The sequence below is a fragment of the Lepidochelys olivacea genome, assembly GCF_965140295.1.
Source record: "Lepidochelys olivacea isolate rLepOli2 genome assembly, chromosome: 2".
In the NCBI taxonomy this organism is placed as follows: domain Eukaryota; kingdom Metazoa; phylum Chordata; order Testudines; family Cheloniidae; genus Lepidochelys; species Lepidochelys olivacea.
In genome coordinates, this window is record NC_140412.1 from 152,921,178 (window position 1) to 152,944,401 (window position 23,224).

At 46.5% G+C, this 23,224-nt stretch overlaps 1 protein-coding gene across 3 annotated transcripts in view; it reads left to right on the forward strand.

Moving 5' to 3' along the window:
• The first annotated feature begins 2,855 nt into the window (after window positions 1-2,855).
• GALNT12 (polypeptide N-acetylgalactosaminyltransferase 12) overlaps window positions 2,856-23,224 on the forward strand; it is a 100,807-nt gene continuing 80,438 nt past the window's right edge. Inside the window, exons 1-3 of one of the 3 annotated variants that reach the window (XM_084621205.1) lie at window positions 2,856-2,878; window positions 5,327-5,400; window positions 7,448-11,078. In XM_084621205.1, coding sequence (XP_084477331.1) covers window positions 10,690-11,078 — 389 coding nt within the window. In that variant the 5' untranslated portion in view covers window positions 2,856-2,878; window positions 5,327-5,400; window positions 7,448-10,689. Of the gene's footprint in view, window positions 2,879-5,218; window positions 11,079-23,224 lie in introns of those variants that run through there. The other 2 variants (XM_084621204.1, XM_084621203.1) reach the window with 2 other exon arrangements.

Here is a 23,224-nt window from a genome sequence, read left to right on the forward strand (position 1 = left end):
AAATTGTGGTTTTTTGTTTATCGATGCAGACTTGTACGCAAACTCAAATAATTTAATTCACTTGAATGAGTGGCGTTGTGACTTCATGCATGGGGTCACATCACCACTCAAATTTGCCTTTGCTATCCCTCGTCATGACTTTAGGGGCAGCTGGGCCAAATTTGAGAGGCATTGTGAATGCAACACCACTCACTCAAAATTAGGCCTGGCTATTCCTCCATCATGATGGAGGGGTAGCCAGACCAAACTTGAGTGGTGTTACAACCCCATGTGCCAGGTCCCAATGTCACTCACTTGAGTGAAGTTCTTTTAGTTCATGCACAAATCTGCATCTGTGCGTGAGTGGGCAGGGATAGTCCTCACATATGCTTGAGATTCATTGTGCCATTCCCAACAGAGCCAAGGAGACAGGAGGGACTAGGTAAAGAAACAACTTCCTTTTACAACAGCAGTAAGTGAACAGGCTGGATGGGAATTTACTGCAGTGGCACATGGGAGGGAACATCATGGGCGGGTATTTTTCCCCCTTCTTTCCATTTATTGGCTGTTTGTTGTTAGTCACAGTAGAAGGCAGGGGCCCAAAATTTATGTTTGCATAGGGTCCAGTAATGGGTTAATCTGACTCTGCATATGGCACAGTCTCTTCCTGTCACCCAGTACAGACATATTACAGCCTCTTCCTCCAACTCTGTACTCTCATCCCCACATTACAGGCCCTCCCTCAGCCATTACAGTCACCACCACACTAGAGCTTCATTACTGTTCCTTTCCCACCCCACTTATTACTTCCATTCCCACAACATAACCTTGTCTTCCTACATCTGTGGAGTCCTTGTCCCGCTACAGCCCCTTGTCCCCACCTCAGTACTCACCCAAATACAGTAATCCCACAATCAAACAACTTCCCTCCACCCCACTATATATATCCCCCATGCTGCTGCTTCCCTCTCTAACCCAAGCCCGTTACCTCAAAATCCATGCTCGTCAGTACCTATAATTACCTGATACACTCTTGTGACGCATGACCAGAAAAGGTTAAGCATCCTGCAGGATGAATGACTCAAATTCAACCCTTAAAAACATATGGGGAGATAATGTTTGTGTTTTTGTATATTTACACATATATTTTGGTAAAGGTTAACAATGTAATCAAACAATCCCTGTCTATGCTGTATTCTGTTTATTCAGAGATCAAAAGAACTGTAAACATAGGAAATCGCTGTATTCATCTCTCTTTAAAGTGTATAGCAAATCATTTGTGAATGGTGGAAAAACAGGCAATTGCCTTATGTTAATCTGTGTAAATAATTAACAATGCTTAGGAAATGAGGGCCTATTGTTCCCTGAGGGACTCCAACCTGTCAAAGAAGGCCTGAACTGTATAAAAGATGTTTGGGTCCCAATCCTTTTTATTTCAGATCTGCATAAGTTTCATCGGGGAAAAGTTTGAGGTCCAAGATTGAGATCCCAGTTCTGACTGGACCACCCTGAAATATAAACATTGGACTATAATCTTTGGACTATTTCTAAAAGAACTCTTTACAGCTACAAAGCTCACCATCTCTGCTATGAATCTGGACCTCAAGAAATGAACTCATGTCTGTATGTATATTGATCTTTTAACCAACACTCTCTCTTTTCTTTTTTAATAAATTTTAGTTTAGTTAATAAGAATTGGCTGTAAGCATGTATTTGGGTAAGATCTGGAATATTCATTAACCTGGGAGGTAATGTGTCTGATCCTTTTGGATTGGTAAAACCTTTTCTTTTTTATATGATGAAATAAGATTGTCAGTAATCTTCATCATTCTTGAATTGGGTATCGGGTGGAGGCCTGAGGCTGGGTTACTTTAAGGGAACTGTGTTGATGGATTCTGAGTAACCAGTGAGATATAACAGAAACTGTTTTATGCTGTCTTGGTAAATCTAGGTATTGGAATATCCACCAGCTTTATGTGGATTGTCTGCCCCATTCTTTGCAGTTCACCCTAACTGAGTGACCTCAGTTGGCTCTCCTGGGATCCTGGTCACAACCCTATTCTCACTTCCACCCCAATAGCTAAACTCATTCACCTTATTTCTCCCATTTCAGTATCATAGCCCACCCCAGCCTCTTCTCCAATCCAATCCAACTACTGCCCAATTAAGTTTCTCCTTTCCCTGGTACAGTTACCTCCATCCAAGACTCTTCCTTCCACACTTACCCCCATACAGTAACCTCTTCAGTCCATCTTCTTCAGTACAGTTATCCCAATCTGACCAATTTCATCCTAGTCCAACACCCTTAAAATTCTGCCTGTTCGTTCTGTCCAAAATGCTATCCCTTCTTGAATTCAGCCAACTCTATCTAAGCAGTCACCCAGAGACACAGCAAACCCAGATATTCTTCAACCTATAGTGACACTAGAGTGCCTTCAATGCCCAGGTTAAGCATGACTTCTGAAACAGCCCAGGATTTCATGGTCACTATAGTAACCATGGGATTATCTCAGTCCTCATGCACACTTCGGATTTAGTTTTGGGATTGGAATTGAAGGTGAGAAAGTTGTAAATTAGACACTTGTCATGACGTTCTATTTAAGATAGACGATCACCTCTCCTGAGGGGCCTCTAAATGGCATCTTTCTAGTTTAATTTCATAGGTCACCTTGGATTACAGATTAACTGTGACAAATAAATTGAGAGCAAAGACAGTTAGAACCACAGTAGAAGTCTCAGACCTAAATTGTCCAATTGATTATAAAGATTTTTAATGTCTTTTGCTGTGTCTCTGCAGTAAACAAAGAAGACAACTGCAAAGAGTGAGTTAATCTTTTTTTTTTTTTTTTAAATGGTGGGCAACACGTTTAATCCAGGTTTCCTCTGCTTGGCTATTGAGGTGAGTACATCCTGTTGTCAGGAATTTTATTCTTACTTTGCAGATAAAATTACTCAAAGGTAGTCATGGCTGTATGCCTCCATGGGAGTAGGGCAAATTCTCTAGGGGACAAATGCCAATCTTCTCTGCTTGAGTTATGGCCAGTGTCTCACTTTGGGGAAGTTGAGAGAACTTTATACAATAACTTGTGATTGGGATCCATATCATTCCTGTCTGGCCTGTGGGGAAGTGCTGGACCCACTGTTAGTAGAGATGGTTAATGCCTCTTTGCAGGAGAGGAGATAGTCTGCTTCACTTAAAGAGGCATCTGTGCAGCTTGCTCAAGAAATCTTCATTTCACATTGACATTCTAACCAATTATCACCATGTTCCATCTTCCATTTTTGGTTATGATTATTGAAAGTGTTGTGGCAAGACAACTCTCACAGTATCTAGTATCAAATCTAGGCCTTTGTAAAATGAGATACTGATCTGGGTACAGATCAGGGACCCTGTTGGTTGCATTGGCAGATACTCTATTTCTGACAATGGATGATGATCAGTTGCCTGTTGATTATGAGATGATGACTCAACTGTGAGTCACAGAGGGGCTCATGCGTCTTAGAGTAGCTCCATTTCTTCCTTGTGAAGCATTCTCAAAAGGTAATGGTGAGAAACTGTTCCTGCTCTGTGAGGGAGCTTGCTTGTGAAATTGCATAGGGTTTTGTTTTATTCTCTTCATCAATTTTTACAAAAGGGGGCTGTTGGGAGGGTTAGTAAGAAGATATGGGCTGTAGTGTTTTCTCTAAACTGCTGATCCACAATTTTAGGTCACCATTTCATCTCACCCACTCAGCTGGAGCCTATGGCTACACTACATGCCACTGGTGGCAGCATGTATCGTACATATAGCTACATACTGCAGTGAAAAGCACTTATGTCTGAGGACGCTGAGTCATGCCACTCACAGTTGGAATGCATTTATGTCTCTTCATTTAACAACTTGCAGGCCTACTTCTCCAGCCTCAGACTGATCCCATTCTCGGACCACCACCTGATGGTGGTGCTGACACCTGAGCAGCTGGGGCTGGCCTACTGGCATTTCAGTAACAGCCTGTTGGAGGGCATGGACTTTGCAGCGTCCTTCCGGGAGTTCTGGCTGGCCTGGCAGAGACAGAGGCATACCTTTCCTTTGGCACAGTGGGTATAGGATGTGGAGAAGGCACTTGCTCAGCTCTTCTGCAGTGACACCTGGGGCTGAGAGGTTTTGGAGCTGGAGAAGCACCTGTCCGTTCACCCCAGGGATCCATCTCTCTGCAGCGTGTCAGGAGAAGCAGGAAGAGCTCCAGGCCCTTGATGACCATTGGGCCAGGGCTGCTTTTCGTTCAATTCTGCATCTAGCTCCTTTGGAGGATTGATTGTGGGTCTTGTTTCTTCTACACCTTGGAGAAAAACAGGGGGAGGGCAAAAGGCATATCACGTGTTATGCATCTGCAGCCAGGTCCACACCTTCCACCTTTAGGCCCTGCAGAGACTCCTTTACATTGCAAGTAGTCCGGCATGGAGCATACTGGTGTGCTTCTCCCTCTGATGCCTCCAATATGACTGGCGGCACTTTTGTCATAACCCAAGAAGTCACCCTCAAGACTTTTCTGAGCCGCCAGTCTTTTACCAGGATGTCCTTAGGACCTGGAAGCTAGTTTCAGTAACTAAATCTGTAGCCACTGAGGGGGACAATCTTCTCACAGAAGCTCTGCCACACAACCCTCACTTTTGTGTGCAGGTGAGGGAGTCCACTTTGGTGCATCAGAGGATGATCCTGGCTGGTGTCACCAGAATTGGAGATCAGGTCATCTGGGAGGGTGCTCCCTGCCCATCCCTTAAACCTGGCCCCCTAAAACTCATCAATGAGCTCCATCCTGCAAGCCTCCCCCAACATGCCACCTGAGTCAGCTGAATGACATCCAGCCAGTCTGTCTCTGAGCCACGCCCAGAAAACATCTGTACAAGCTGGTACTTCATATCATCCACTTCCTGGCCTTCATGTCCTGCCCCAACTGAGGAGGGTGGGGAACCCTGGTGGGCCAGTCTCTACTCCACTCTGGTGTTCCACAGCCTATTGGGGATATTAGTTGGCAGCTCCTCCATGGAGCTGTAAGCACAGGAGTGTACCTGGCACAGTTCACAATCTCCCGTTGTAAGGATTTTTAGGGAGCCTATCTGACCAGAAGACTTTGTGGAGCCTTACAGTATACCTCCAGCTGGATCCCCCCTTAAGCCCATCTATCGGAGCTGGAAAAAAAGAAACCACCACATGGATATGAACTCACAACAACACTTTATTTACCAAAGGAGAAGGAAGGAAGGGGAGGGAAATGGATTAAGGACACTGGAAATTTGGAATATAAGCATACACATGCACACACACACACACTCAATAAAGCAAAGATGTTTTTCTACCTCCTTCAGGTACTGATGGTGGCGAGGCTGCAGAATCCAGTCTGCTGCGATCTCCAACGGTAGATCACAGGTGCCGAAGCCAGGTAAGTAACCCTATCTCAGACCCACCCTATCCCTCTTTGCGTCATCTATGGGTGAATGTCAGATCTGACTAACTGGATCTAGTCTGAGAGTGCACGTCTGCTTCCCAAAGGAAAATAACTAATAAACCCCAAGATGACAACTTCATTCAGTGAGTGGCTACTGCAGACTAGTAACCAATGTGAAAGGTGTACCACCCCACAGAGAGAGAGCTTTTGGACACCTGAGCACCAAAGATTCCAGCGCTCAAGAGCCCTTGACCCTGCCCTTCATTTGTTTATATAGAAACCAGTTACTTAGCAACAACTGATTCACGCTCTTTTCACTTTCACGCCTTTTGCCCAGATTAGGGGAACAAGAAACTGTCACAACATGGAGGTCACCTTGTTCTTATGCAGACCAAGATGGCCACCTAATAAACAATGCCCTAAAATCCAACTGGGTGTGTGCCTTCCCCAAGAATTTGGCAGATTTTTGGATGGGAGGCGTTGGGGGAAGGGAGGGGAGCGTGGTTGCCGATGGGTGCTAAGCACCCACTAATTCTCCTGTCCCTGTTTATTTCATTTATTGTCCCCAGTACTGGCTTGTGGCCTGGGTCCAATGACTCCTCCCTCTCAGCTGAGGGGTGAGCCTCTGGCTTTGGTCAGGCATAGACCTGCCTGTCCCACTACACACAAATAGTACACACATCTCAATTCTGCAACAAACGAGGCAGGGATTCTACAGACAACAGCCTCCTTATCTATACAACCACAGTTCATCCCCAGGTTGGATAGAAGGGAAACCTAGCAACTGGAGAGTCTATCAGCCTGCAGGTTCCCTTCAGCAGTACTGTTAACCTTGGAACAAGATCAAGCTTCCAGTGGAAGCCTGCCTATGTTTTGGCAAAAATTTTGTCAAATCTGCAATAGATTAGTTGAAGCATTTTACTCCAGTGAATTTGCATTTCTGAATAAACTAAGTGGAGATGGAAAATTTCCAACCAGTTCTAATTCATACCCACCATTCCAGATAAATTATACAGTACTGAATCCATTGCCTTTTAATAAGTCTCAGGAGCACTGAAAAATCAAAGGGGAACTTTACACAATGTGTAATAGCAATGGTGAGTAACAATTTATGAATTTAAGGCAGAAGGGACCATTACATCTTCTAGTCTGACCTCCTGCATAATACCCAGGACATTAAAGGACCTATAGAATTTAACTGCAGAATAAGGCATCCCTGAGATCTGAATGGATTCAGGGAAGACTATTTGCCACAAACCTTTCCTAGCATATAATTTAATGTAATTTTTTGAGCCTTATGTGGCCTGGAGCATACTATTATTATTAGGCATAGGGCACAGGTGCTCTATACCTATAACTTTATTTACTTCTTATATCTACACAATCTATTTTTTTCAATTTACCTTTTGGCACCTGTTGTCCTTTTTTGCACTTCTTCATTAATTCCATCACTTAACATCTTATTCCATTCCTGGCTCATAGCTTCTATCATTGCATACAGAATATATCAAAGTCTTTGGGCTCCTGATATAAATTTGTCAGCTACTATAACCCTGTGATATCCAAAATCATCCCACTTTGAACAAGGAGTCATAGTCCTAGACAAATCTATCAAATTGTTATCTTGAATTTAGTATTCGAGTCACCTATATTTGCACAGGAGTTTCCTCAAAGCTGTTTTTTCATTATAATAGGGCTTTGATGGTCCCTTCAATACAGTCATCCCACATACCATTTTCCAATGAAACTGATTTTATTGTAATGGTTTTCGTTTGCTAACATTTAGTGACAGGGAAGGTTGCATCAGAACACACCCCATTCACGCAAAACCTTAAAAGAATAGAAATAAGGGGAAAGATTTGTACATTCCTTTCCACCTTCGTGCTGCCTACAACACTGTAGAGAACTTACTCCAACGCTCCATAAGGTTTTCACTTACATTTCCAACAGATACCAAAAAACAATATGTATCCTAACTTCATCAAACTTGCACGCTAATGCAAAACCATAACAGTGATCTCATATTCTTTTTTATTAACAGATCAGCATATCTGACTGCTGCCCATGTCATGTATTTGCAAAGATATACTGTCTTAACACTGCTAAGGAAACTGCAGCACTCTGCAAGTAAGGGAAGCAGAGAGCTGGGGGAGCCAGAGCTGGAGTCCAGCAGCAACAAGGGATCACAGAGAGCCAGAAGTGCAGGTTGGTAAGCTGGGCTAGCTATAGTACAATGCAGCAATTGAAGCCAGGGGAACCCAAAAGATGAGCTGCTGAAACTGGTTGCAAGCTCTCTCCCTCACTTTAACTTGGAGCAATGAGATTCTGAGCCAGGCCACCTGGACTGCCAAGGCCTATGGATCCTAGAGAACCTACAGAGAAAACCTCTACTCAGAAATAATATTGCTGCATGGTAAATGTTATGTCAAATATTTTCAGCTATTGGCCACATTTTGTGCGTTTGGGGATAGCAAGGCTTTAAGGCACTCTAAAGAAACATGGGGAGTGATGGGTGAGGGAAGAGCTCTGGTGTATCCATTCTTACGCCATGGCTCTGCCCCCACTTGGAGTGACAGTGGCAGAGTGTCCTTTTCCACTCCCAGAGAGTCAGGGACAGTGTAACGGAGTCCCCTTCTTTTGCCAGTAACGGCAGCAGGGGCCTCCCAGTGCCACTTGTCCCAGTAGTCAGCATGTGTCTGAGTGGGTGGGCAAAGCCTCTAGAGCTCTTCTTTTACAGAGTCCTCTGCTGGGGTGGTCTTGGCAAGTCCCCCACCTCTTGAGCAGGGAATCTTGCAATTAACACTCTGCCCTTGCACATGGGGGTGTTCCACACATCAGCGCTGTTGTTCTAGGCTGTTCACAGACACAGGCAGATATCATAGTCACATTTTTAAGCTTTCCTTTGCACCCATGAGAGTTAGAAAAATGTTTTACAATGAAAGCTAAGATACTGATGTAATCACATGACTTCAGGAGCTGGGACCCTAGGCACAGGCCTACACTGTCTATGCCTTCATCCAGTGCTGTCTGGGGGTGAAAGGGAGGAGAATTAAAGTCAGGTCTACACTAAAAAGCTAAATTGGCCCAGCTATGTCACTCAGGGGTGTGAGAAATGCACACCTCTGAGCAACGTAGTAAAACTGACCTAACCCCTGGTTTAAACAGCACTAGGTTAATGGAAGGCCTACTGCCTCTCAGGAAAGTGGATTAACTAGTGAGTGGCTACACTGACATGTTAGTTATGCCATTGTAGCAGTTTAAGTATAGACATAGCCTTAGGGTTTTTCATGGATACAAATGATTAGCATTGTTGTGAAATTTTAGGGGATCTTGTGAAATTTGGCCCTATTGTGCCATAGAATGATTTTTTTCTTTTGCTTTGAGCCATTATGTAAGCGGGGGAATGGTCCCGCTATTGTGGGAAACAATACCCAGGTGAAATGGGCTAGCAAAAGGATCTGAGTCCTCGCTCCCACTTCCTTTACCCAGAAGCCTGCCTGACCTCAAGGGCTCCCCGCCACTCTCCTGTGTGGCAGAGTCCTCGTAACCCCAACAAGGCTGGGCCCAGGATTCCTGAGGGGCTCAACCCCTCAACCTTGTCGTGGTCACTTAGGGCAGGGGCTAGGGTGTCCCCACTCCGGGGTACTCTCTCTGCACTGGATGCTTCCCTGACCCACTGATCATTACATACAGTTAAAAGAAAATACAATTGATTAAACAGCAATCAATTTTTTTAAAAAAAAGGAAAAAATGGGAAAGGTTAAAGGAAAACACGTAACCTCGCCCAGTGGCACAGGGACATCACAACTAGCAGTCTGTGGAATGTAAGAGAAGTTCAGTCTGTTCCTCACAAGACACAGACCTCCTTCTCAGGCCCTGGCAGTGCTGCAGGGATGCTGCAGGTTGGACACTTGCTCTGGGGGTGGCCACATGCCCTCAGGCTTTAGGTGACAGGACCCTTCATCCTAGCGTCACCCCCACCCCATTGGGCCCCTCCAAGTCTGGCCTGCAAGGCCTCTTGGCTGAGGGAGTCTCCCTGCGCTGGGCCCGCTGCCCAGGGTCCCCCTCGCTCTCCCAGCTGCTCACCGCACCCAGCTCCGGACTGCTCCAGCCCTAGCCCCAGCTCCACCACTCTGCCTCAGCACGGCTGCTGCTTTTCTGCCTCCAGCTCCCTGGGCTACTTCTCTGGCCCCTCTGGCTCTCGTCGCTACAGTCCTCCTCCCAGTGCAGATCTGCTCTCTGGGCTGCTTCTGTGACTCTGCTCCCAGCACTGACCTGCTTCCTGGGCTGCTTTTCTGGCCCCTCTGGCTGGCAAGGCTTTCCTCCCCAGCTCAGCTCGGGCCCCTGCTCTCTCCTTAGCTCAACCCCACTCTGTCTGACCCAGGCAATTCCAGCTCAACATAGAGGACAGAACCCCCCTGGCCTCCTGCCTCCCTGATTAACCTGCCTGCCCTGTCAATCATTGGCCTTTCCCCATTGTTCCTGGGGACTGTCAGTCTCAGAGTCCCGATTTCCCATTGACCCTTCCCCTTGCTTCTGGTACTGGGAGCTAGCCGACCACCCACTCCCTGCCCCACTGAATTTTAGTAAGGGGCCAACAGTCCCCTTACATTTAGGGTCCACTTGGGTCACGCTTTCCAGGTTTTCTCTGCAATCAGAAGTGTTGGAAATAAAGAGGTTCTTAATCCCATGACTCCAAGTGCTAGGAAAAACACCAAATACCATGGAGCTCACAATAAAACTATGCATCACTGAGTGCAATGCGGTTTTGAGGATTAGTATTGTTAGGAGCTCTTCCTGTTACTATGAAACTCTATCAAGGGCAGATGCTTCAGGCGTTGAGCTTCTTCCCGCCTGACATTTACACTCTGGGGAGGCTTTCCTGTCAATGAGCAGTGATTTGTTTGTGTTTGGGGAGAGAAGGCTTCTTCAGCCCTGGGTGCAGGAGCATGGCTAGGACCTCTGGAGCAGTCGGTACAAGCTGAGCAGGGCAGCAACACTCAGCTCCGCTTTGAAAGCGTTCAGGAGGAGCTCTGAGGCTGCGGGGGCTGGGTTTCTTTTGCTGGGCTGAGGCTTCCCTTGGCTGCTCCGTCCGGTTCTGCCCTCCAGGTCTTGCTGGCAGTGGGGCGGGGAGAAGGGAGGAGCCGCTGGCGGAGGATCCGGCCGGGTTTCCTGGAGGGGGAGCTTTAGCGCCCGCTCTCGGGTAGTTGTGTTGCTCTCAGGTTTGTGAAACTTTGCGAAGTTCCCAGGCCGCCCGCGGGCAGGAGCGCCCCCAGCGCGGTCATGCTGGGGCTGGCCGGCCGCGGCAAGTGGTGGGGCAGGCGGGGCCGGGCGCCCCGGGGAGCGGGGGCGCTGCTGGCCCTGGGGCTGCTGGCGACACTGGGTTTCCTGGTGTGGCGGCGCGTCCCCCCGGAGAGCGATGCTGCGCGTCCTGCCCGCGGAGCCCCCCAGCCGCCACTGCCCGGAGACCCCGAGCGCCTGCGGAGACCCGTGTACGAGAAGCCGCCCCTGGAGCCTGGGGCGCTGGGCGAGTTGGGCCGGGCTGTGCGGCTGGAGCGGAGCCCGGCCGAGAAGAACCTCCAGGAGGAGAGTATCCGGCATCACCAGATCAACATCTACCTGAGCGACCGCATCTCCCTGCACCGCCGCCTGCCCGAGCGCTGGAACCCGCTGTGAGTACCCAGCGCCCGCGCTGCGCCCTGCCCGGCGCTCGCTCCCCGCCCCAGGTGCCTCCTGCTTCCCCGCCGCCCTCAGGGGGCGGGTTCCCTCTGCCTGGGCGCGGCCGCGCTCCGCACGCGCAGGCTCCCAGGCGCCGCAGCCAGCCACTGCGGCTCCGCGCCCCGAGATCCTGCAGGAGCGCCGCTGAGCTCCCTGGGCCTGCCGGGGATCTTGGCCCCGCGGACTGTTTAGTCGCCTCATTCGCCCTTGGTGACTGACTGAACTGGGCATGACCTGCCCTTTCGTGGTTTAAAAGATGTACAGCCAACACATCAGACTTCTAGAATCATAGAAGATTGGGGTTGGAAGAGACCTCAGGAGGTCATCTAGTCCAACCCCCTGCTCAAAGCAGGACCAACCCCAACTAAATCACCCCAGCCAGGGTTTTGGCAAGCTGGGCCTTAAAAACCTCTAAGGATAGAGATCCCATCACCTCCCTAGGTAACACGTTCCAGTGCTTCACCACCCTCCTAGTGAAATAATGTTTCTTAATATCCAACCTAGACCTCCCCGACTGCAACCTGAGACCATTATGCCTCGTTCTGTCATCTGCTACCACTGAGAACAGTCTAGATCCATCCTCTTTGGAACCCCCCTTCCAGTAGTTGAAGGCTGCTATCAAATCCCCCCCTCACTCTTCTGCTGACTCAACAAGCCCAGTTCCCTCAGCCTCTCCTCCTAAGTCATGTGCCCCCTGATCACTTTCGTTGCCCTCCGCTGGACTCTCTCCAATTTGTCCACATCCTTTCTGTAGTGGGGAAGCCTAAAACTGTGTGCAGTACTCCAGATATGACCTCACCAGTGCCAAATAGAGGGGAATAATCAATCCCCTTGATCTGCAGGCAATGCTTCTATTAATACAGCCAAAAATGCCATTAGCCTTCTTGGCAACAAGGGCACACTGTTGACTCATATCCAGATTCTCATCCACTGTAATCCCCAGGTCCTTTTTTGCAGAACTGCTGCTTAACCAGTCAGTCCCCAACCTATATCAGTGCATAGGATTCTTCCGTCCTAAGTGCAGGACTCTGCACTTGTCCTTGTTGAACCTCAGATTTCTTTTGGCCCAATCCTCCAATTTGTCTAGGTCACTCTGGACCAGGGGTTCCCATACTTGGTTCACGGCTTGTTCAGGGTAAGCTCCTGGTGGGCTGCCAGACGCTTCGTTTACCTGAGTGTACGCAGGTACAGCCGCTTTCAGCTCCCAGTGGCTGCAGTTTGCAGGCCAGGCCACCACTTCCCGCAACTCCCATTGGCCTGGGAGCCCCCAGCCCCACCCCCACTGTTCCCCCTCCCCCAGAGTCTCAGCTCACCTCGCAGCCAGCACTCTGGCCCTCCGCTCCTGTTGGGCAGTGTAGTGGCGTGGCTGGCTCCAGCCGGGCAGCGAGCGCCTGCTGCTCTGAGTGGCATGGGAAGGGGGCAGGGAAAATAGTAAATAGAATAGAATAGCAAATAGAAGAAAGGGGAAGTGTATAGTAGTAAATATAAATCAGAACCTGGGAATTGTAGAAAAATTAAAAGGGAAGCAAAGAAACACAAAGAGAAATCTGTGGCCTGCAAAGTTAAGGACAGTAAGGATTTTTTAAAGTATATTAGGAACAAAATGAATCTTAACAATGGTAGTCATCCAATACTAGCTGGAAATGATAGAATTATCAATAATGCAGAAAAGTGAGAAGCCTTCAATAAATATTTCTGTTCTGTATTTGGGGAGAAATATATGATATAGTCTCATCATATTAAAATGATACTTTTTCCATACTAATAGGCTCTCTGGAGGATGTTAAACAAAAACTACTCAAAGTCAGCACATTTTTAACGCAGCAAGTCCAGGTAACTTTTATCCAAGAGTTTTAAAATAGCTGGCTGGACTGTTAATGTTGATTTCAATAAGCCTTGGAACTTCTGGAGAAAAACCTAAAGTTGTGCAATATTTAAAAAAAGTAAATGGGATGACACGGGCAATTATAGGTCTGTCAGCCTGACTTTGATTCCGTGCAAGATAATGGAGAGGTTGATGTGGGACTCAGTTATTAAAGATAGATAATGTAATTAATGCCAATCAACATGGTTTTTTGGAAACTAACTTGATATCTTTTCTTGATGAGATTGAGTTTAACTGATAAAGATAATAGTGTTGATGTAATATATTTAAACTTCTGTAAGGAGTTTTCCTTGGTACCACATATCATTCTATTTTTTTTAATAAAAATGTTATGAAATGAACATAGTACACATTAAATGGATTAAAAATTGGCTAGCCGATAGGTCTCAATGTAATTGTAAATGAGAAATCAGCATCAAGTGTATTTGTTTTTAGTGCGGTCCCACAGGGATTGGTTCTTGGCCTATACTATTTAATGGTTTTATCATTTACCTGGAATTATACATAAGATCACTGATTAAGTTTGCAGGTAACATACAAATTGGTGAAGTGGTAAATAATGGAGACTGGTCATTGATACAGAGTGATCTGGATTGCTTGGTAAACTGGGCACAAGCAAATACATGTTTGAATACTGATAAATGCAAAAAGTATATAAACAAAGAATGTAGGCCATACTTCGAGGTCAGGGAGCTCCGTGCTGGAAAGCCAGGATTCTGAAAAAGATTGGGGGTAAATAGATTATTATCAGCAGAAAGTGAGCTCCCAGTGCAGTGTTGTGGCCAAAAGGGCCATTGTGATCCTTAGATGCATAATCAGGTAATCTTGAGTGGGAGCAGAGAGAATATCTTACTTCTGTTTTTGGCACTGGTGCAACTGCTGCTGGAATATTGTGTTCAGTTCTGGTGTCCACAGTTCAAGAAGGATGCTGATAAATTGGAGAGGGTTGAGAGAAGAGCCACAGGAATGATTAAAGGATTAGAAAATATGCCATATGGTGATAGACTCAAGGAGCTCAATCTATTTAATTTAACAAAAAGAAGGTTAAGGGGTGTCTTGACTACAGTCTGTAACAGGGGCGGGCAAACTTTTTGGCCTGAGGGCTGCATCGGGTTTCTGAAATTGTATGGAGGGCCGGTTAGGGGAGGCTGTGCCTCCCCTAGCAGCCAGGCATGGCCTGGCCCCCACCCCTTATCTGACCCCTGCCCTGCTTCTCAGCCTAACAGCCACCCCCCTCCCCAAACTCCTGCTCCATCCAACCCCCCGTTCCCTGATGGCCCCCCGGGGACCCCTGCTCCATCTAACCCCCCCGCTTTCTGTCCACTGACTGTCTCCAGACCTCCTGCCCCTAACAGCCCCCTGCTGCCCCATCCAACCCCTCCTCTCCTTCCTGACTGTCCCTGTCCCCCCCCGACCCTTGCCCCCATTCAACCCCCCTGTTCCTTCCCCTCTGCCCACCCCAACCCCTATCCACACCCCTGGGCCCTGACCACCCCCTGAACTCCGCTGCCCTCTATCCAATCCCCCCTGCTCCCTGACTGCGTTGCCTGGAGCACTGGTGATGCTGCTTCACCAGGACAGGCAGCCGCGCAGCACAGAGCACCGGGTCAGGCCACGGCTCTGCAGCGCCCAGGAGCTTGCAGCCCTACTGCCCAGAGCGTTGTGCTGGCGGTGCAGTGAGCTGAGGCTGCGGGGGAGGGAGGGAAAACAGCAGGGGAGGGGCCGGAGGCGAGCCTCCCGAGTCAGAAGCCGGGCAAGAGGGTCCCGGGGGGCGGATGTGGCCCACAGGCCATAGTTTGCCCACCTCTGGTCTATAAATTCCTGCATGGGCTCTTCAGTCTAGCAGAGAAATATTTAACAAGGGGCACTTCAGTGTAGCAGAGAAGGGTAACATAACCCAAAGCTACACAGATTCAGACTAGAATTAATATGTAAATTTTTAGTAGTGAGGGTAATATTAGACCCAGGATTGTGGTGGATTCTGTATCCCTGGCAATTTTTAAAATCAAGGTTGGATGTTTTGTCTAAAACAGAAGTTCTCAACTGGGGGTTTGCAGCCCTCTGGGGCGGCCACAAGCTGGTTTCAGGGGGTCTGTGAGCCCTGGTCCCCCATGGGGCAAAAGCTCGGAACCCATGGGTGGAGTTGGGGGAGGAGAACATCAATCTTAATCAGAGCAGGGCAGTCCTGGGGGGCAGCTCCACGCTCCCTGCACCACCTCCTCTTCTCCCCCCACCAAGGCCCTGCCCAGGTCAGAGACAGGAAGCCGGAGCTTGGCAGTGTGAGGTGGCTGCTGCTCTGACTGGTGCCATCCAGTGTACAACTGTGGTGCTCCTGCCTCCTTTCCTGCTGTGGTGCCAAGGGCTGTGGCTGCTGCTCAGCTCCCACCCCTCTTTGAGTGCTGCACAGCTGGTAAAAGCTGCCTGGGCATGGGGACCTGGCTCCAGGGCCAGCAGAGCCCTCAGGGAGCAGCAGGGGTTCCTCCTAGCACCCAGCCCCTAGCTACCCCTGCCTGCACCTGAGCTGTTTTCAAACTTTGAGCTGAGCCTCCCCCCTCCCTTTGGTTTGAGCTCTGCTGGGCCCTGCTGCCCCAAAATAAAAGTCAAACTATGCCCATGCCCAAGAACCGCCCCCACCCAGCGACCGAAGCCCAGAGCCCAATGGGGCAGAAGCCCGGGCGCCCCACAGGGCTAAAGCTCCAAAGCTCCCCCCATCCCAGCCCAGCGGCTGAAGCTCCGTGGCCTCTCCCCCACACAAGGCCATGGAGTTTTTATAGCATGTTGCAGGAGGCGGAGGGGCAATTGGGCTGAAGTAAGGCAATTGAGGGCCTCTACACACCCTTACACATCTTGCCTTTAAAAGGAGTTCACTCATTTTTAATCTCAAGTTATCTACTTTTCACACAGTGTCCCATTATTCTTGTTCAAAATTATTTACATTAGAAATAAAAGTAATGTAGCTGAGGTTATAGAAAGTTATTTGCACTAAATGAAAGAATTCCTTGGTGTGTTTGAATGTTTTTTTGTGTTCCTCATTGTGGATCTTTATCACACATTGTGTCCCAAATTTGACCCTTAGCTGGTTGAAAGGTATGCTCCCCACATGCAGCAGTCTTGTTCCTACTTGGGATGATAGTGGCAGGGTACACTCACATTAGAGTGCGAAACAGTATTCTTTGGGCCTCTTTCCTGCCTAGGCCACCACTTTGTCTTCAGGCAGACTGGCTTCTAGTCAGGAGAAGGGAGGACTCAGCCTGCATTCACCTGAGCAAAGGACTCTGTTCTAGAGGGCGGGAGTTTCTGTCATCACCACCTCAGAGAAGCAGTAGCATCCCTTATACCACTCAAGCTGTAGGCTCTGTAAGTATTGGCCTCCCACCCCCACCACCATTCCAGCAGAACTCTGAGGGGCAGAAGCAAGGGAGCAATTCTCACACAGAGACCTTTGCTGGAGCAGTGTTGGCAGGGAGCCATCTATATGTGGGAACCTCTGCTCAAAGGGGTCAGGCTACTCATATTAATTTTAAATATATTCCTCTATGTGGACTGCTCAAGTATAAAACTCATGGTCCGAATTCTCTGCTGTTGTAAACTGGCTCAGCTCTACTGAGACAATGCACATACATCACTGGAGAATTCAGCCCTGTGAATATAGTCTCTCCACTCTGACCCCCTTTTCGTCTCTCCCAACCCCCATTTTTATTACCTCTTTATTCATTCATTCCCCATGCTTCCTCCTTTATTTCACAACTCATCTACATGAGAAAGTTGCACCAGCTGTGATTTTTAAATCTGTTTAGTTAAACCAGTGCAAACCCCTGTGTTGATGCTTTCAGTTTGGGTGGCTTATTTAGGTTTACCTTTAAACCAGTTCCTAATTGACTGAAGTTAAACTGAAATAAGATACTTTTTTTTAAAAAACGTGTATTCAGGGGTTTGCACCAGTTTAACGTAAGTCAGTTCAGGAAAGAAAACAACAAAACAAAAACGCTATTCATGTAAATGCCGAGAAATGTGAGTAGGAATTCAGGCAGAATATATTGGTCTGAGGAACATAAAGTGAGGGTCACCATTAAAAATCTGGACAAGACTGTAGAAAGACTTTGGCATGGACACATTACTACAGGTAGACAAGAAAATGATTCAGGCATATATAAGAAAGGAGAGAGTACAGTGAGGTAAATGAATATTTGAAAGGGTAAGAGAAATAGACTGTTGCTCTAGCCCAACATCTGGTCTCTGCTCTGCCTGAGCAGTACTACACCCTTAGTCTGGACAACAGTCCATTTGGACTACCTCTATCCTTCTGTTCTCTCACAATCATAACTTTTCCCTAGAGATTCCACTTCTCAGCAAGTGGATGAAAAAGAAATAGCTTACCTTAAAGTTGCATTGGTATATGAATATTAATATTTGCACTGCTTCTATACTTAAAGGGGCATGTAAGCTTGATTGTATGTATTAAAGTTTTTTTTTTTAAGCAAATGATCCACATATTTCTAGGATACTGATCTTACAGCATCAGTTCACTTCCCCAAAAAATACAATTTAGTTCCATAGTTACAATCCAGCCACCTGAAAACAGAATATATTAATTACAGCATAACCCTCCACAACCTTCCTCACATTGTTTTCTCTATTCATGATTAATAAAGAGACATTTTAATAACATAAGAACTAGGTGCATTATAGGATGTGAAGAGTCATGTTACTGCTCTGTATGATCGATGAAGGACATAACACAGCCAAAGAACTTCGGGCCTATATCAATACTATGCCACCTCTACAAATTATATGAGCATCTGTAGCAAAGCGACAACTCACTGGTGTGGCGCCTCCTACTGGTCATCTGTGAATTAGCTCTTTCCAGCTCTAGAGTACCCTCTGCAGGCCAGTGTCTCGCCTGCCGCTGGCCCTGTGTCCCTCCCAGACTCCAGTGCCCTTTACCCTGGGGTTCTGTGCCAGCAGTATCCCCACACTCTGGGTCTTCCCTCCCTGGGGAACCCTCAACCCTCTAAATCCACCTTGCCTCAGTGGTTACTGCCAGTCATCATCTAGCCCCCACTCACTGGGGCAGACTGCAGTCTGTCATGACCACTCATCACAAGCAAGAAGGTAGGACCTGTTGCCTTTGCGTATTCCCAGGCTGCCCCTCTGCAGCCCCAGTACCTCTGTAGGCCTTCCTCAAAGCCTGCAGCCTGTGAGTTTACCAGGCTGGAGCTCCCCAGCACTACTCCACTTAAGGTACCTCACTCTCAGACAACTAGCCCTTCCTACTCCAGAGCTAGAGTGAGACTCTTTTACTTCTGGCCCACAGCCCTCTTATAAGGGCCAACTGTGGCCCTGTTTGAGCTGGCCACAGCTGTGGCTGCTACTCCAATCAGCTTAGCTTGGCTGTTCTAACTCCCTTTTCCCCAGCTGCAGCCCTCTCCAGGGCTGCTTTAACCCCTTCAGAGCTGGAGCAGGATGACCACCCTGCTACAGCATCTCATCTTAAATTGCCTATCACCATTCATTGAAAAGCACCTGATCCTAGAGCAAGCTGGATTCCACCCAGGCAAGTAATGCACTGGTCATGTGCTGAATATCACTCAATGCATCGAAGATGGTTTTGAAAAAGGTATGGTAGTAGATGTTTTGTTTGTTGACCTATCAGCAGCATATGACATAATGACTCACCAATGGCTCCTCACTAAAATATACAACATGATGAAAGATCATCACCTCATATAGCGGATATAATCTCTATTAGAGAACTGATGTTTTTATGTTGAACTATGCAAGAAGCGGAGCCAATGGCAGCACCAGAAAAACGGCCTAGCACAAGGGAGCATACTCTCGCCAATACTTTTCAACATCTACACGAATGACTACCCAATCCGTCTCAGCACAAGAAATTTTATCAAAGCTGATGACCTACATATCAGTGCCCAAACCTAGGATTTTGCCTAGATTGAAGCTATGCTAACATCAGTGCTGTCTAGGCTTTCAGTTTATTATACCAAGAACCAATTGCATGCCAGTCCAGACAAAATACAAGTGAGTGTCTTCTTCTCTTCGTAACTGTGAGGCCAATAGACAACTCAACATCATCTGGAATGGGGTATCACTTCCCCACTGCTGGAATCCTGTCTAACTTAGAGTGACACTAGACCATGTTCTCTTCTTCAATGCATGCATGGAGAAGATAAAAGGCAAAGTTAGCCGCAGAATAGCATACTCAAAAAGCTTGCAAATTCAAAATGGGGAGTCAACCCAGCAACACTAAGAGCCACTGCACTTACACTTTGCTGTCCAGTGGCCTAATATGCGTATCCAGTGTGGGAAAGATCGTCTCATGTAAAAAAGTCTGATCATGTTCTGAATGCGGGGTGCTGCTATATCACAGAGTGTTAAACCCAACAAATGTGAACAACCTTTATGTGCTTGCTGGAATTGATCCACCAGATATCAGTAGATTGGTCAAAAGCAAAATGCAACGATTATAACAAGCCAAAGATACCAGACATCTGTTGGATGGCTGCATGCTGGCAGTGAGATGCCTGAAATTGTAGAAAAGGTTCCTCGCTGCAATGGAAACGCTTACAAAAAAATTACTGACGGCTGCCCAGCTGGAAATGTGATGCGAACGGCTAGAATTACTCGATGTGGACCTCACAATGCACATTGGCATTGCCGAATTGCTTCCTGCAGACACAGAAGAGGATTGATCAACCTGGAGATGTTTAAATTGCCTCTGAACAAGAGTTTTCAGGTCAAAGGTCCATATGGGGAAGTGGGGCTATTCCAGTGACCCAGACACATGTGACTGCGGTGAAACACAGATGAAGGAACTTCTGTTGGTCTGCTGGCTTCTGGAGGAGTGATACACCATGAAAGACCTCACCAGAGCCACAGACTGGGCCCTATTATCTGCCTAACACTGGAAAAACCTATGACTACAATGGAAGAACAGGAGAAGAACTGTTCTGTATACAATTTTCAATCCCCAGTTTTGGAAGTGTGTGTACAGAATACTTCTAATCTGTGCCACGTACTTACCAGACAATTCATGCAGCCCTAGCTGCAACTGCTTGTCTGTCCAATAGTGTGTAGGCTGAGGCCGGTTCAGTAGCTTCAGCACTGTTCATTGAAAACTTCACCTTGCTTTTCACAAACATTATACAAAATGGATTAGGATGAAATGAACCTCCCACAATATCCACAAAGTCCTGCATCACCATTAAGTAGCAATACTTTTTCTTAATGTACTCTTGGGATGGAAGGGGACTATTATTCATCTTGAAGAAAAATATCATTGCTTGTACTAAAGGACTGCATTGTTGGTATTTGCATACGAATTCATGTAGTGGATCACACCATGCTGTATTCAATTCCATATCCTGTTTCTGAAAGGAGCCAGCACTATATGCTTCAGAGGAATATGCAAGAAAGCTCTCGCTTTCTAGTAGTTAGGGACCAATTTCAGTCCTGAAACGTGAAGTTTAATACTTCTTCCAAAATTTGTTAGCATTAACTGTTATAACTGTGGATATTCTTGTTATCCTGTTCTTTAACTTATCTTGTTCTTAAATATTCAATCCCATATTGAATATTGCTGTGTTTTTGTCCTCAATTGCATCTTATAGCAATGAGTTCCACAGTGTAATTACATGTTATATTAAAAAAACTGAAGGACGACTTTGAGAACTTCCGGAAAGAAAAGCTCCTCAAAACAGCTGAATCACACAAGAGCCTCAGGACATGCAAGCAGGGATTGACACAGTATAGATTGAGTGTAACAGCATTGAAGAACAAGGATGGAGAGACAGTAATTGACAGAGCAGGGATTGAGGACGTCTGCAAGGGCTTCTATACAGAATTGTTCAAATCAAGAATCAATGTCCCTCTCCCAACGCTCCAAGAGTCAGAAGAATGCATCCCCCCAATAATCATCAGCGAAGTCCGAAGCGCACTGCACCAGATGAAGAAGGGAAAAGCTCCAGGCTAAGATGGAATTATGTCAGAAATGATTTCTGCAGGAGGCAAAAAAACTTTGGAAGGCCCTCTCTTTAAGATTTAGTCGATATCTTGAACAAGGAAAAATACCATCAAGCTGGAAGGAGTCGAATACCATCTTGCTGCACAAGAAGGGCGATTGAGAAAATCTTAAGAATTACTGCCCTATATGCCTGCTCTCTCACATCTACAAGCTCTTTACAAAGGTGATAACGAACCGACACTCTCAGAGTCTGGATGAACAACAGCAAAGAGAACAGGCAGGGTTTCAAAGAAATTTCGGCACGATCGACCATATATTTACCCTTAGCCAGCTCCTAGAAAGAAATGCATTACTCACAGATGCTGCTATGAGAACTTAGCATCAACAATTCTTATTTGATCATCTGAGGAGACTTCATCCCATCCTGGCAGATGAGGACCTGGCATCAGTTATTTGCACCTTCAGTTCTCAGCTGGACTACAGCAATGCATTATACCTAGGCATGAAGTCTTTGGCACTTACAAAATTACAGCTGGTACAGAATTCTGAAGTACATCTCCTCAGCCATACAGTCTACCATGAGTACATCAAACCTGCCCTTAACTCTCCCATAGAATATTGAATCAAGTTTAAGGTCTCAGTCCATGGCCTGGGTCCTGGATATTTAAAAGACTGCCTGAAGCTCTGGGATGCAGACTGTGGTTGACAATTACTGTCCTTTGTCACAGTGTAATTCTGCAATAAAATAAATAAATGAAAATAAATAAACTCTGCAGTGTTTTGTGTAGGGAACAGACCTCCTTGGGAACTGGTCCACCATTGTGGATAGAACTTTCTGAGAAACTAAGGAACATCACAAACTTCACCACCATCTCCTCCAAGTGTGAGGTGCGTTACTTTGATTTTTGCCTTCTCTAACATAAAAACAAAGCAACATGTACTGTTAAAAAAAACAATCAAACCCACAACTTACCAAAACAAGATACCATTGCACACATGTCCCTCCCCAGGGAGCAGATGAGAGAACAAATGCCACGACAGATGTGTAGTGATGTTGCTTAATGCACTACTGGAAGGCTCTCAGATACCACAGTGATGAGCATGGTATAAGAATCCATATAGAATGGAATACCCATTTAATTCATGTAGTTACCCCTACATGGATTGCTTAATATAGTAACACACTGAAATAAACTGTACTACTGTAAGCCTCATTTTACATCTATGCAATATATCTACATTAGGCGTTTGTATCAGTGTAATTACAATCAATGTAGTTAGGCCTTTGCAGTTTGCTCTGTCAAGTTGACAAGGCTTCAGACAGACTATGGAAAGAGCTGTAGTCCTACTTGAGTGAACACTAATCCTTGCAGGTATGGGAACTTAAACTACGTTGTAACAAGTTTCCATACATGATCTTCTCCGTTTTCTGATGGTTCTGGGTAGATATTGCATCTCCTTTGCTGTTTTCTCCAAAAACTATAGAGTCTAGTGGACTTCACAAACAGCTTTGTTCTTTCCAGATAAAAGTAGAACCCTCCTCACGTCTAGAGTGTATAGATGGGCCTCCCAAATGAGGGTGTGATCTTGGGGTGGTAAGTCAGGAGCAGAGTGTGACATGCATGTAGAAATCTGTGATCACCTTAGGAATAAAGTTTAAGTGTGCTCTAAGAATCACTTTGTCCTTACGAACATTAGTGTAAGGCAGGTCAGCCATCAGGGCTTGTAGTTTCGGCTGAAGTGATAGCTGTTAAGATGATGTTTCAGATGAGAGGTGTGAAACAGCATTCTCCTAGGGGAAATGAGTGGTGCTTCTATCAACTTTGTTAGCACCAAATTAAAGTCCTAAAAAGTGGCAATTCTTTCAGAGAAGGAAAGGTGTGGTGGGGTCCTTCAGGAATTTTGAACTATTCAATAGGAGTATACATTAACTCTCTGTATTAGCTTGTGATATAGCAATGAAATGGATCTGGATAGGTAGCAGAGACAGTCCTAGTTTCTTTAGCTGTAACAGTCTAAGATGGAGGAGACTAATCACTTGGTAGCCTTTCTTCTTGGCCCATGTTGAAAATCTCTTCCAGTTTTGGGTGAAGAAGTTCAGAGTTGAAGGTTCCCAAGTCGGTAGCAGAATTGCTTGAACTTGAGAGAACCAGTTTCGGTCTGTGAAAGTCAAATGCCTAGAATCTTTGCTTTTCAGATACAGAGACTCAGGATTGGGGTAGAGAACCCAACAGTCC